This window comes from Lonchura striata, chromosome 2 (genome assembly GCF_050655825.1).
Source record: "Lonchura striata isolate lonStrDom1 chromosome 2, ASM5065582v1, whole genome shotgun sequence".
Lineage (NCBI taxonomy): Eukaryota > Metazoa > Chordata > Aves > Passeriformes > Estrildidae > Lonchura > Lonchura striata.
The window spans coordinates 46,140,021-46,153,962 of record NC_140704.1 but is presented as its reverse complement, the minus strand read 5'-3'; the positions used below and the strand labels follow the sequence as shown (position 1 = coordinate 46,153,962).

Below are 13,942 nucleotides of genomic sequence, written 5' to 3'. Positions count from 1 at the left end.
CAACTGACAAACTTACTGTCCCTGTTTGTAGATCAAGACTGGCATTTCTTCACAGACAGAAATAACAGCAAAACAAATTAACCCAGCAGAATAATTGGGGTTTTTTTCCCTCCATCATGAAGCTGCCACCCTGTCTCTCTTCACCTGTCACACATCATACCACAACCAAGGAAACAGCACCACTCTTTCCTACTTCATCTTCTCCACCAAGCAGTGTCTAGATGCTGTTGAGTGCAGGTAAGGCAAACTTGTAATTGCTTTAACCGCTGTATATCTGCAATAATGCATTCACCAGAGGCTGGGCTATACCTTTCCAAACCTCAGAAAAATTAACAGAATAATACAACAGCTGTGAGGATACTGCCATAATTTACCTAAATCATTGAAGACAAACTGGTCACAGGTCACTGCTAATGGAGCTTGCACACACACAGCCAGGCTGGGCTTCTGCGCAGTCACTCTGCTCTGAATTGTTATCTAGATCAAGGGACATACAGAAGTATTTAAAGGAAGCAACTAATTAATCTCTACAGCAGAAAAAAAAAATCCATAACCAACAGAAAGATACAAAAATCTGCAAAACCCAATACAGCAACAACACTTAAGGACTTGAAATTTCAACTTCAAAACAAGTATTTTCATTTTACAATTTTTATTTACTCACAGCCAATAATGATACACAGTAACTTTCAAGATTACAAAAACCTGAGAGGATTTCTCATGTTCTTTGTAACTTTAACCCAAGACAAACTAAACTAAAGTATTATTTGAGGGCTTAAGACCTTTCAAGTGCCATGAGCATTCATTCTAATGCAAACAAATATAAAACTTTGTATTTTTAGGTGATTATAGTAAAAACAACAACCTAAGAGGAATAAAAGCAGAGATAACCAAAGAAATTACTTCCTTTAACAGCAAAGAGTAATGCATAGTCTTCTGAATAACCTCAAGTTTTATTTTGTTTTTTTCACTGCAAACAAAATAATAAAATATACAGGATACTTGGCACAACAACTCCAGATAATGAAAGCTCAGCTAAACATAAAGTGTCCCTCATTGCTTCTATTGTGCACAGCTATTCCACTGCAAAACCAATGAGTATCAAAACAGTATCCCTAACTCACATCTAAAATGAAAGTATAGGTGACTGAGATCTGAATGTGGTCTGCATAGACAGAGACCATATTAATAATATTACCTATTTTGCATTGCTGCTCTACCAAGAAGCTCACTACAGCCAGGTTAAATGAGTTTAGAATATTATTACTTATAAAATTACTCAACTGTTAGGAAACTGCTTTGACTACTTTAACATAATTAACATCAACATTGATTTAGCTTTAACAATACACCACTTATTGCAGTAAAAATATTCTAGAAGAAATTTAATTTGTGGCAACTCCTACATTTACTATTTTTGTTTCACTAAAAGGTACAAGATGCATAAACAAGAAGGGAATCAACTATGTCTTCCCATCAAAAAGTTTATGAAATATATAAATACATAATTCATTTGAACTTCTTTGAGCAGATTTATCATGGACTTTATCAGGTTTTATCCTGTATCATTTTTAGCACTTAAAGTTACAGAGAAAGATGTTAGACCAACTACAAGTAAATCACACTACTCTGAGAGAATCTGTTTCAAACAGTTCCATTGCCTTCTGAATTTTTCACTCTAGACAGAAAGAAAACTTTCAAGGTTCTCAAAAATGAAAATCAATTTATATTCTTAGAAGATCATCCTAAAGTCAGAAATAAAAGTCATGATCCTTTTTAGGCAATACTGAGGAAAAACTACGCTTGCACACACATGCATGTGCACACATACACACACTTTCTTTATAATTAGTTACAGGCACCAGCTCTCGTGAAGAATTGCAATTTTCTAAATAGATTTTCCTACATTTTTTAATTGCTAAAGGTATGAAAGTCTTTTTACAAAAGAAGGTCTATTTTTGTTTATTGACTACTAAAAAGGTACCTGAAGATTATAAACTTCCCATTTGAGTAACCAAATGATTATCACCATTGGAAAAAACAGTCTCATGACTTCAAAAACTACTTCATTCCATCCAAATAATGTTTCTGTGATGGCTTACTGATAAGCCTATCAAAAATAAAACTGCAATCACTTTCTGACTGTAGCAGAAGGCTTGCTAGAATGATTTTTTTTTAATTTCATAATTATGGAGAAAAAAAAATTAACTACATATTGTATTTCAAACTTCACTAGTTTTCATGTTTTAAGTGAAATATACAGAAAGTGACAGGCTTGTTGCAATTTGCCACTACTATTCAAACACTACTGTTTGAGTTAGGCACAGTACCTTTACTGTAACTGATGGTACTGCCCCTGCTTTTACCTCACTGTCAATGGCTTGCTGTGAAGAAAAAGATGAAAACAGAGTAAATTCAATGTTCCACATGAACAAGAAAACACAATAAAAGCAATATTACTTTCCTACCATCAACTTGATAAACACAGAATTAACATGAAAGGACTTATCATTCCTATGACAGATTAAAATACACAAAACACATCTCTGAGTTCCTTCTGAAAATGTGAAGTCTCTATTTGAAATTCCCTGCAAAAAGGATAGCAAAAGGTCATGAATGTAGTATATATAAGAAACTAATACACTCTGATGTATATATGAATATTTAAACTGTTTTGATTGGCACACTACTTTTCACTGTATATTTATTCAAATTCTGGAAATACTTTCTGCTATTCAGTAGGGAAAGGTGACTTCCAATCTGCCAATATATTATATACACAACACAGCATCTACTATAAAATCATCACATACTATTTTATAATCAGAAATATACCTGAAACTTCAAAAGAGAATTCTAACAGATATTCCAATACTCCTGATAATTTCTATTTCAATAGGCAATTCCATCTACTTCAACATTATCTTGACCTTGTGGTCTATTTTAATTTTATTTTGAAACAGGTAAGTCACTACAGTTAAAGAAAATGTTCCCATTTAAACTATTATAAAGAAACACTTCTCCCACTTTTGCTATAATATCAAATTCTGGATTTGAACTTATACCTTCTCATCATAAGAGAGTAAATTAAAAACAGTATAAGGGCCACATCTACAAACTTTGTAAGAAGTCAGTAAGCTGGTAGGCTCTCTGGGTTCCAGAAGTAGGACTTTCATTTGTACATTGTGCACCTTTCTCAGCTAAAAAAGACAGATCTGTTCATATTGGTTTGTCACGCTCTCTGGTGACCATGGTTGATTCTGAAACAATAGTAGGGTTATAAAGATAATGGAACCTTACCATATCCAGCTTTCAGAAATTACCTGGATTTCCTGGATCAGAGACCACACACAGGAGACGGCATTAAATAACAGAATGATCCTTCACTTGCTTATCTACACAATTTTAATACTCTATATCCTCTTTGCTTTTGTCACACACATTGCAATTTCAATCTTTTCACAAGTGGAGAAGCACTCAGAAATCCTGTAGCTCCCAAGGTAACTGCAGAAGCCCTAAAATCATTTCTACACTTGCTTACTGATCCTTCTCCACAAAGTATCTTATCAGATTTTTCCATCCTAGGCAGCTACTGAAAGAACCCACAGAAAAGCTGACCACACAGGAAAATAAGATAAATGGACAGATAAAGATTCAAAGCTGTGGTTTGACTGATAGACTGAGTTACTCACATACAAAACAGACCAGTTGCATCTGGAAGGTTGAGCAAATGAACACAGCAGCATTAGAGCATTCTCTGCACCTAACAGTTCTAAGTGTTGTGAGTAGATTATTACAGCTAGCCAAGACCATATCATACTGTGCTTTTTTTCCACAGACAAGCACTAAGCACATGTTATAAAGAGGTCCATTTATCAAATAATCCCTATGTATTTTTTAAACAGTAAGTAGCTGTGAAAAATCAGTTTTGCCAAAACTAGTGACCAGAAATGGACAATTAAAGATGTTCTAGAGAAATAAGTATGGTGTATGTATAAGTATGTTATGTACAAGCTCTCCCAAATCCCACTTTGAGTATTTTTTGTAAACTACATATGTATACAATATGAATAAACAGTATGAAGTAACACCAAAGAATATTGAATGACAGCTTGTTGGGGAAAGATTCTTCCTTATAATGCAGCTTGAGTGGTTTGAGTATTCTGTCTTCAAAAGATCCAAGGGTGATACGTGGGACTGTTTCCCCCAATGTTTACAACTGTTCACCACTACAAAGTTATTCCAGACCCTGAGTTCTTGTTCACTTATGTTTGATTAGCCAAGAATCTAAAGGTCTCCTGGACAGAAGACAAATAAATAATTTTAATAATTCTAGTTAAAATCTTTAATAAAAGTGGGTGCTAATTGATGGAAAACTGTGGGCCATAAAGCTCAGTCACATAAATGCAAACTGTAATCACTATGCATGATCAGTCATTATTTACTTATCTGAAATCAACTGTTTTTTTCAGAGTAATTTCCTTTTTATACAGGTACGTACAGATTCCTCATCCAAATCAGGTGAAACTTCTGCTGTGACAGTTACATCTCTCTGTTTTTCAGATTCAGGCAAAATATCTGAAATAAAAAGAAAAAAGCAAAAGCAAATCAGTTCTCCTTTAAGAAACATTCAGCTACATTCCTAAAAACAATACTATTTCAACAGCATCAAGTCTCAAAGTTAGATCTCTATACCTACTAGCGTAAAGAATTAGATTTCTACAGACAACCTAAACCTGTATCTCATTCTGGGTTTCTGACTTATGTATGAAAAATATTTGGATGCATTCTCTAACAAGATTTTACACCTAATTCTCATGATCTTTAGAGGTTGTAAGGTATTTTTAAACGTTTGTCCTCACATGCCTATGCCAATATACAATGAATAACTACCTCCAAAATAACATCACACATCTCATGGCACTTTCATCTAAATAATTTGATAGTGAATATGTTAAACAAATAAAGATTCTGTGTCTAACAGTCTAATCTTCAGAAAATTCCTCTGCCTCGAGAGGTATATCAAAGGTTTATGCATAGACCATTACAAGTGGCTTGATTAAAATATGTCACCAGATGATTTCTAGGACCATCAACATACAAGACAAAAGAATGCTTCAAACTCACTAAAATCTGTAATACAAAACCTTATGCCCATTCACACATGCAAAAATAAAATTATATAAATTAAAGCCTTAAAAACCTTGAAGAATTACATAACCTCTTAAGAGTTCAGAAGTACAGCTCTAGGGTATTAGCATTTTTCTGAAAAGCACTTGACTTTTTTAACATACTAAATGTATTGGAAAATGAAAAATCTGAACGGGAAATATATAGATCCTAAAGTAACAAGTAAAGCATTGATGTAAACAAGCAATTAATATATTAATTGAATAACTGAGAGCATGAGCACATTCAGAAAGCTGCAAGAATTTTATTACACACAGAATCCTGAAAATTACCTAGAACTAGTAGACAGCACATTATCCCTTTCTAACAAGAAGGTCAAGGGAGATATTTTGATGAAAACAGAAAATAAGTATTCATTTTCTTGTGCTCAAAGAGAAATGCTTCCTTTAACTACAAGAGAGAAAAGAAAAACCTAAACACATTTCTCCAATACAACCTAGAAAATAAGTTTAGGAATTTTTCATACTGCCACAATTGCAAAGAACTGGTCCTGCCAATTACATACAGCTCAGCAGGGTCCATTCTTTTTCTATCCTTTTTAACCATTTCTCTTCTGGTTGCTTCTTCAAGCTAAGAGTGTTGCAACCTCTGTCATACAGTCATTTTTCTATTAGAAGTACAACAGAGATTACAATCAAAGTTTACATATAAGTATCAGCTTTTTGTTACTATTAAACTGAGCCAGAATACGTTTCATCACTTATGTCACCCACACTGATGCAAGAGTAATATTAGATTTAAGTTCGTCTAAGTTAAAATTTTAAAATATTTAATCAGTTTATCCTGCAAATCCTTATCCTTTGAAATGTATAAAACAGCCTAAGTTCAACAGTTTAATGGTCAGCACTGGACAGAAATACAAGACATTTATGGAAATAACTACTCTAAGGTTTTTTTAAAACGATGACCTAATTCAAAATACCTTCCACGTCTGAAAGTCAAAATGAAACAAAGAAAAATTATTTCCATATAAGGGGAGATATTTTCAAAACAACACAAGTTCTGACTGCACAAGCACAAATTCAAAAGACAAGAAAGCCAACAGGTCATTTTAAAGATTGTGCTTAGGCGTAACTTAACTGCAACCAAGGTTCAAGCTAAAGTTTTCAGGGAAAAAAAAGTCAAAATGAAACAAAGCCAAAACATCCAAAATTGACAGGTATTCTTCATAAGTAAAATGTTTGGTTGTATAAAAATGTTCTTGTACAAGTGTTACATCCAGTTAAAGAAAGCCAAACACAACATCATTAGTACATCTCTCCACAACAAAAAGAGCATCCATAAAAACTCATATGAAAACACCACTTAGATCAGATTAGACAAACTGAGGAAGAAAAGAAATTTAAGAAAAAAGAATGGTGAAAAAATAAAAAATATTCATAGCAAATTTATCATTCATGACAGTTATTACAAAATTTTAAAAGGACAGCTGCACTTCCTTTCTCTCTCCTTGGATTTTCCAGACAACATGTTGAAACTAACAAGTTGAACTTAATTCACTTTGAATGGATTTGTTTTTTCTGTCATGTTTTTCTTTCCTTTGGTTATGATAGACAAACAAAATTGTCAAATACACATAAGGATGGTCTGTGGTAAAAATCAGTGAAATTTATCCACATCTATATGCTTAAATAACACATTACTGGATTCAGAAAATTAAAATCCTGATATAAATCTATGATGATAATTGATGAAGTTACATGCAATTTCAAAACAAAGAACATCTTTGTGTTGTAGAATCAAACTCATGCCTGAAGATAAATAATTCTAGGAATTTCAACTGCAAGGTTTCACTTTTTTTTTTCCACACTGAAAACCATTAATATTTCTTTAATGCATTTTATGAACATGCTATCTATCATCAAGAAAAAAATTTAATTTGTTCTATTTGTTGACGATGTTTCCATAGCTTCCTCTAAAATCACATGCTTCTTATTCCCCGTGCAAGCCAAGCTGTTTAAAAATACAGTTATGAAAACATAAACTTTGAGGGATCTCTATAGAAATTACATGCCTTTACTTGAATAAAATCAATGCACATTATTAGCAATGTATATAAATTCCAGAATTTATCATCAGATATGTCACTGTGTTCTACAAATATGCTTTTGAATAGTCAAACCAACAGAAAAATTGCTTTTTAAGGAATCATTTTTTGTTGATTTCATAACTTAAAAAGTCATTTGTATCAATAAATAGAATTTGGCAATATTTTTACTCTCTCCGAAGCCTAACTACATCAGATTGTTGAATTTCTTCAAGTTTTCTTCCCTTCGGGTAGTCCATGCACTGTCAGTTTTTATTCCAAACCCGTGCACTAGTGAGAATTATCTGCAACTGATGTAAACAACTTTAACCTTCCAACAGTATTATGAAAATACAAAGGAAGAAACCCTTTATCCCAGGGCTTTACCATCCAGGTTTTATTTATTTCTCTTAAATACTAAGTTTTCTACATAAATGTAACTATGGGTAAAGTCTGAAAATAAAATATTTTGAAGTGCTGAAAGGAAAGTCAGGTGGATAAGGGTATGTAAAAATATAAAACAAGAAAGAAGTATACCTTGTGTTTTTGTGGCCTCCCTGATGATTTTCTGAAGCTCTTTCATTTCAGCATTCATTTCTTCATAGTTTATTTCCCTAGAATCAACCTTAGGAGCCTGGAAGAGTGAAGGATCTGTTCCAAGGTATGAACACTGAAGATGCCCATCATCACTCAAAGTGACTATAACACCCTTCAAGTCTCTGCACAAAAAAAAAAAAAAATTGGGAAGAATCACAGAAGCAATAACATTAATAACAATATTTGTTCCTTAATTAAGACATCTTCATTAATATTACTCCCACTTAGTGCAATCATACCTAAGAATGGATTTGTCTTAGATGACTAAAGGGCCCTCAGAATCTGTGAATCTGTACAATCAGGAGAGGTAATGGAAAGGATCAGAACAAACAAGCTGAATAGCCTAGGCAGTTGCAACCTATTTATCCATCTAAGTCTTTTGAAGTTGGATGAATATTTAGATTACTATGCAGGAAAAGGCATCTGGGGGAAGGGAAGGGGAATAGAAGAGAGGGGTTAGAAGAAATCATGAACAGATGGAAGATGCTCACAAAGAAGACAGCTTTAGGGCTTTGATGGTATTAATAGCTCCCCTAACCAATTCTTTGGCTGCTATTGCAGCTACTGTGCTGGCTTCAAACCCAGGCTGGCTCTTCCCTGTAGCATCCATCTGAAAGGAAACCACACAGATCCAGAGCATTCCCTCTTACACGCCTCTGAAGCAATACAAGTGAGTGTTTTATTAGCTACACTATAGTCTCTTTTCTCTGAAGGGAAAAGTACCTCATTGCTCCTACAAAAATCTCATTCATTTTGCTTATCTGATCTCTACAACATAAATGCAAGATTTAGGAAAGTATTTAACAAACTATGAGACAACAGGGACTAATGCCAGCATTTTGCTTAATTTGAAGCTTACTCCTATCAGAAGAGAAACTGAACAGTAAAAAAAACAACATAGAAGTTAACAGAAAATGCTAAGAGCATAAACTTTCCCTTTATTTTTTAAAATGCCTACTTTTAATTAAAAGCCTGTATTCTCTTTCATAATCACAGAATTACACATTCATGCCAGTAATTTACTCTTACTCCATCCTTAGAATACCTTATAGCAGATACTGCCTTTGCATCAAACACAACTGCCATAAAAAACAAAGATAGATAAAATTTAATTCTTTGATATAAAAAGTGACTTGGACAAGAAGACCTAATTCACTATAACACTAATTAAACCCATGTAGGATATTGAATTTATATGAGCATTCAACTTTAATTCATACAGAAATAACAAAAATCCTTTTAACATACACACACTGATAGCTTTCAAAGGCCTCCTCTAGTACAATAAAAAGGCAGGTAGCTATGTAAAAGAAAGAGAATTCTCTCTGGTTTCCTACACAGTCTTGTAGCATGGCTCCAAGACATACATATAGAAAACCTCAATCCAAAATTTTCCATGGTAACAGGAATTACAAAAGCCAACAGATATCACAGATTAATTTTGATCACTGATGGTCCACTTGTACTGTTCAAAATGTCTTTTTATAGCACACTAAGGCCACAATCCCAATGGTGGTTCTACAGCTGCAATCAAATAATCTGGAAAAACTATGCTATAACTGAGATCATCTGAACTCTGTTTAGTTATAACTGCACACAGGAATGAAGACCCTACTAGGCAATATACAAATTGCTGTAGGTAAGTTTAAGCTTTCTCTTTCTACAGAAAGCAATTGTTACCCAGTGAAAAAAATAAATCTTTGTTGAATTATGAATGTATGGAAACAGCTTGTGAGGGTTTTTTGGACAACAGATACATCTAGTCAGCACTTCGCTGAGGCTGGAACATGCAAATCTGAATTGCCTTCTGGAACAGAACACACATTAAAGGGCTCAAGCACAATGTTCCCCTTATCTACCATATAAACTCATCTTAAACAGAAACAGTCTTCTTTTTTGGGACTACTGCTTACTGCTACAGAAAAGCTTCCATCTACCACTGCAACTTTTAACATGCAATTTTTCAGCACTCCCTACCAAAAAGGTAAGAGGAGCACCATAAGGCTGGAGATGCCAAGACTCCCCCAACAAATACTTGAAGAAAAATAAGTGGAAGACTTACCACCAATTTTCAACTTACATATCCAATACCTGGGCTAGCAGCCATCCTGTGAATGTCATGACCTTTTTGTGCCCTGTGAGCTTGGATCTTGCATCCTAAAGGGACTTTCTGACAAACTGTAAACTATCAGCAGGAACTGGAACTAAGCATGAGTCCTGGTTTCCCTCACTACTTGAATATTTGTTGTTGATTTGTTGTTGGTTTCTTTGCTCAGGATTTGGTCTAGTTTTTTAATTACATGCAGAACTACCCACCCTAATTTCCTTGTGTCTGAAAAGCTTTGTAAAACACAAACCTGTACTTTCAGAATTCTTGATGGCACATGAAACAAATACATTGGGACAGATCTGAGTTCTCTAATACGAGAAATGCTAGGAGACAGAGTATTATGAATACTTGCACCTCAACACAATCTTAGCAAGCATGCAAATTACACCCAATGTTATTGGGATTTTGTCAACACCTGCCAAATGTTTGCAAGGAGCTTTGCCATATTAGTCAGGGGTGCAGCCAAGTCTTTAAAATTGGGGAATTGTTGAGGCAGTGCATGCTACCAAATGCACTGCCCCACTCTTTGCTATCAAATTAGAGCAAATAATGACTTTTTTTTTTTTTTTTAAAGTGGCGGGGGCACAACAAGAGAAATAGCATCAGGCGCTTTTTCTACAACAGGATAAAGAAAACTTCTGAAAACAAGACAATTTCTAGAATTGTCCAGCAACAGCTTTGGACAATCTTAACATTTTTTCCCAGAAGTATACATCTGTTAATCTAATAAGGAAAGATCCATGAGGACATGTGAATGTAAATCAACTGGGCATGAAGAAATATCACTACAAAGTCAGCAATAAATCTTTGAAAATATACTAAGGTATAATACATTCAAAAGGGGTTTGTAAATACAGCCCTTCTTATACACAATTAAGCTGACAGCTATCTGCAGCTAATCACTCTATCAAATGAGATCCATTTAAATTAATGAGGTGATTTACCTATGTAAATTATGCTTGGCTTAACTTCTGAGTCAGCATTACAGAATGCATATTCAGAAACTCCACCTTAAAATGAACTCATTTCAACCAGCTTTCCTGATAGTCATGACACCCTTGAAGTCTACACTATCTCAGAGACAAAAGCATTCGTTTAAGAAAGCAGCATTACAAATTATATTTTTCCTTTGTTTCAGTTAGTGTTCTGCTGGGTCCCAAGAAGACTGTTCAACACAAAACATACCTAGTATAAAAAAACCTTTCTCAGTAATCTTTTCTTGTTGAAAGCGGTCAATGAATTTGCACATCAATAGAAACAATAAGAAAAATATGGGTATGCAGTTCTAATTTTTTTTTTTATAATACATTCATTTCTCTGTTGGAATGTTTGTCAGCCAGTCAGAATTGCATTATTTTCTCAATCTGTTTTTAACAGTGGTTAAGGTCAGCAGGGGGAGGGGAAGTGTATTTAACAGTTTTATAGAACTTTCCCCACAGCTACTGCTCTCACACAATATCCCTGCAAATACCATTTCTTCATTTGGCACATTTTGCATACAATCTGGAATTTCAAGTACTTGTTAAATTTCTTTTATTGAAAGCTATTATGTTTTTTACTATGTATCACACAATAGTCAGAGTAATAGTAAATCTAAGGGGACATTTTAACAGTGAGGAACTCAAAGTATAAAACAAATTATTCTGATATCTAAAATAACTTTACAGTACAAAGCAGCTCCTACACACATATGGCAATAATTTGAAAAACTATCTTTTATTGGATTCTGGGTAATAATAATGGCATATGCTTTTTGTAGGTCTTCTCTTACTAAACGAATTGCTCATAACATAGTTCTTGAAGAAATTAAAATACTTTGTATGTTTCCAGGTATATAATACCAAACTGATCACTCAAACAATTGATAAAGAAGTTGAATTTTTAGTTCTGAGTTTTACTTGAATGACACATGCTAAGCTTTGTACAACTCTTAGGACATGGTCTGGTTATTGACACCATTTTCAGCTTTAATTATTTATAATAGCTCATAAAATTTCTACTTCAATTTCCAAAGTAGTCTTAATTGCTATTACTCAAACCAACCATTGTAGAAAACAAGATTCTCTGCAATACTACTTTCTGTTCCTTATCGATGATGTATTATTTAAAAACTACTAAACTAGGAAACTAATTCCTGGAACTATGCTCAAGCATTTTGAATCCATTTCTCTCCTCATTTTATCACCCTTTGAGGTAATTATAGGCAAGAGCATACCTCAATAGCACTTTTTAGTTTAGTGCTTTTGAAAACCTAAATTATTCTAAGTTCACTACAATTTCGGTGTCATGTTATGGTGTAACTACGTGAAGTAGTTTGGTAAAACACTGAAGGAAGATCAGCCAAGGAGTAACTAACTAGAAGAAATTTCTAGCATGAATTAATGGAAATAAAAGTAAAAAGCCCATCTAACTCTTATAAAACACATACTCCAAAATCTCAAGTATCCCCACAGCTGAATGTTCAAAGTACATTCAGTGACTCTGCAAACTACTATTGATACCTAAGTGTCCTGCACATCTGTGGAGCACTCTGAGGCTTCTTTAAAATGCTTTCCTCAGTAAAAAAATCTTGGTTCACCTTACATTAGAAGTAATACTGATATGTGTAAGCCTTCCCCGTTCTATTACACATAAAAACTGACAATCTAATTACTCCCAAAAATTAAAATTCTTTTTAAACTATTTATATTATATATTTAACATGCTTTGCACACTCTGCAGAGGGCATGCAAACAAATAATGTAAATATAGTGCTCAATATAATTATTTAACAACATGTAATTATATTAAATAGCATAAAGTGGTTGCTTTAGAGAAAAGCATTCTTCATCTTTCCCATTTGTATGATACCTTAGGATGGCTGAACTTAACAGAATACCAGATACTAATCTATTTTAAAAAATTATGAAATACATGCAAGAACAAGAGGGAAATTAAACATGATTTCATCTTGATAACCAATGGAAAAGTAGGCAAAAAAATATAAGTTATTACTAGAACAACAGGCTAATGTTTATTCCCCCTTGTAAACACTGAAATGCAGAGGCAGAACTGAGTAAAACCTGAATGTGACCATTTTAAATGGCTGAAGAATTCTACACCTTTCAGGTCCTATATGGGTACTTTTGCTCCCTACTTGTGAAGACATCTCCACAAGCAACTTTACATGGCAACACTACACAGCAAAGCAACAAAGAAGCCAGCACCAGGACAAACTCTCACCAGGCTTTAGCTTTTGTAGTTCTCCTTGTGTAGTTTTCACTTTGAAACAGACGCTTTGCCTAAAATGCCATCCAGCAATCAAACAAAAAGGAGTCTTTTCCATTAAATAAAACCAAAAAAGAATAAAAGAAAAAGAAAAAGAGAAGGAAATTGACTTTTTACTTTTACGGCCAAGTTAAAGGCAAGCACTACTCCTAGGAGTTTGGGTCGGGGTCCTTTCTGCCAGAGCACTACTGCCACCTGCGGGGCAGCAGAGCTCTCATACAGGTGAGCCCTGAGAGCTGCCACGTCCTACTTTGTGAAGCAGGTGTGGGTTTTTTTTTCCAGGGTCAGTATAACAGCTTAAGAGTTATTTCCTTGGCACAAGGGAATCTTACCAGGCTAATATTTAACATTAAATGCCTTGGGACAGACATCCCTGCACGAGACAACCTCCTGGTCCCTCCAGGCAAGGAACACACACACCACGCACAAACTAATTACAGGCAGGCTAGGCATGAAATTTAAGCTCACGCTGCAAGCTGCATACAAAATGCAGAATTTGATCTGAAGGATTACCAACTTTGTTTCTTGTTGTTTTAAATATAAACTCAAAACTATTTCAGAAGTAACGGAAGTTTTATTTTAAAAATACAGCAGATAGCTATCCAAAATGCAGTTTTAAAGTAAAATTAGTATTTTTTACGAAGTAGAATAAAAACATAACATTCAGAGTGATGACACAGACCTCCAGAAATATATTTTTTTGCTTTAAGCAAATAAATATAAAGAGCACTGAAAGTATAATGTATTCAAGT

At 34.0% G+C, this 13,942-nt stretch overlaps 1 protein-coding gene across 7 annotated transcripts in view; it reads right to left on the bottom strand.

Annotated features, from left to right (window-relative positions):
* The window catches only part of BBS9 (Bardet-Biedl syndrome 9), a 291,335-nt gene that overhangs the window by 233,594 nt on the left and 43,799 nt on the right, over positions 1–13,942 (bottom strand). For 6 of the 7 annotated variants that reach the window (XM_085573314.1, XM_085573315.1, XM_085573316.1 and 3 more), the window contains 4 exons: positions 7,754–7,935; positions 4,502–4,578; positions 2,331–2,384; positions 375–477 (listed from right to left, as the gene is read on the bottom strand). In XM_085573314.1, coding sequence (XP_085429440.1) covers positions 375–477; positions 2,331–2,384; positions 4,502–4,578; positions 7,754–7,935 — 416 coding nt within the window. The remainder of the gene's footprint in view (positions 1–374; positions 478–2,330; positions 2,385–4,501; positions 4,579–7,753; positions 7,936–13,942) is intronic. The other variant, XM_021553255.4, reaches the window with a different exon arrangement.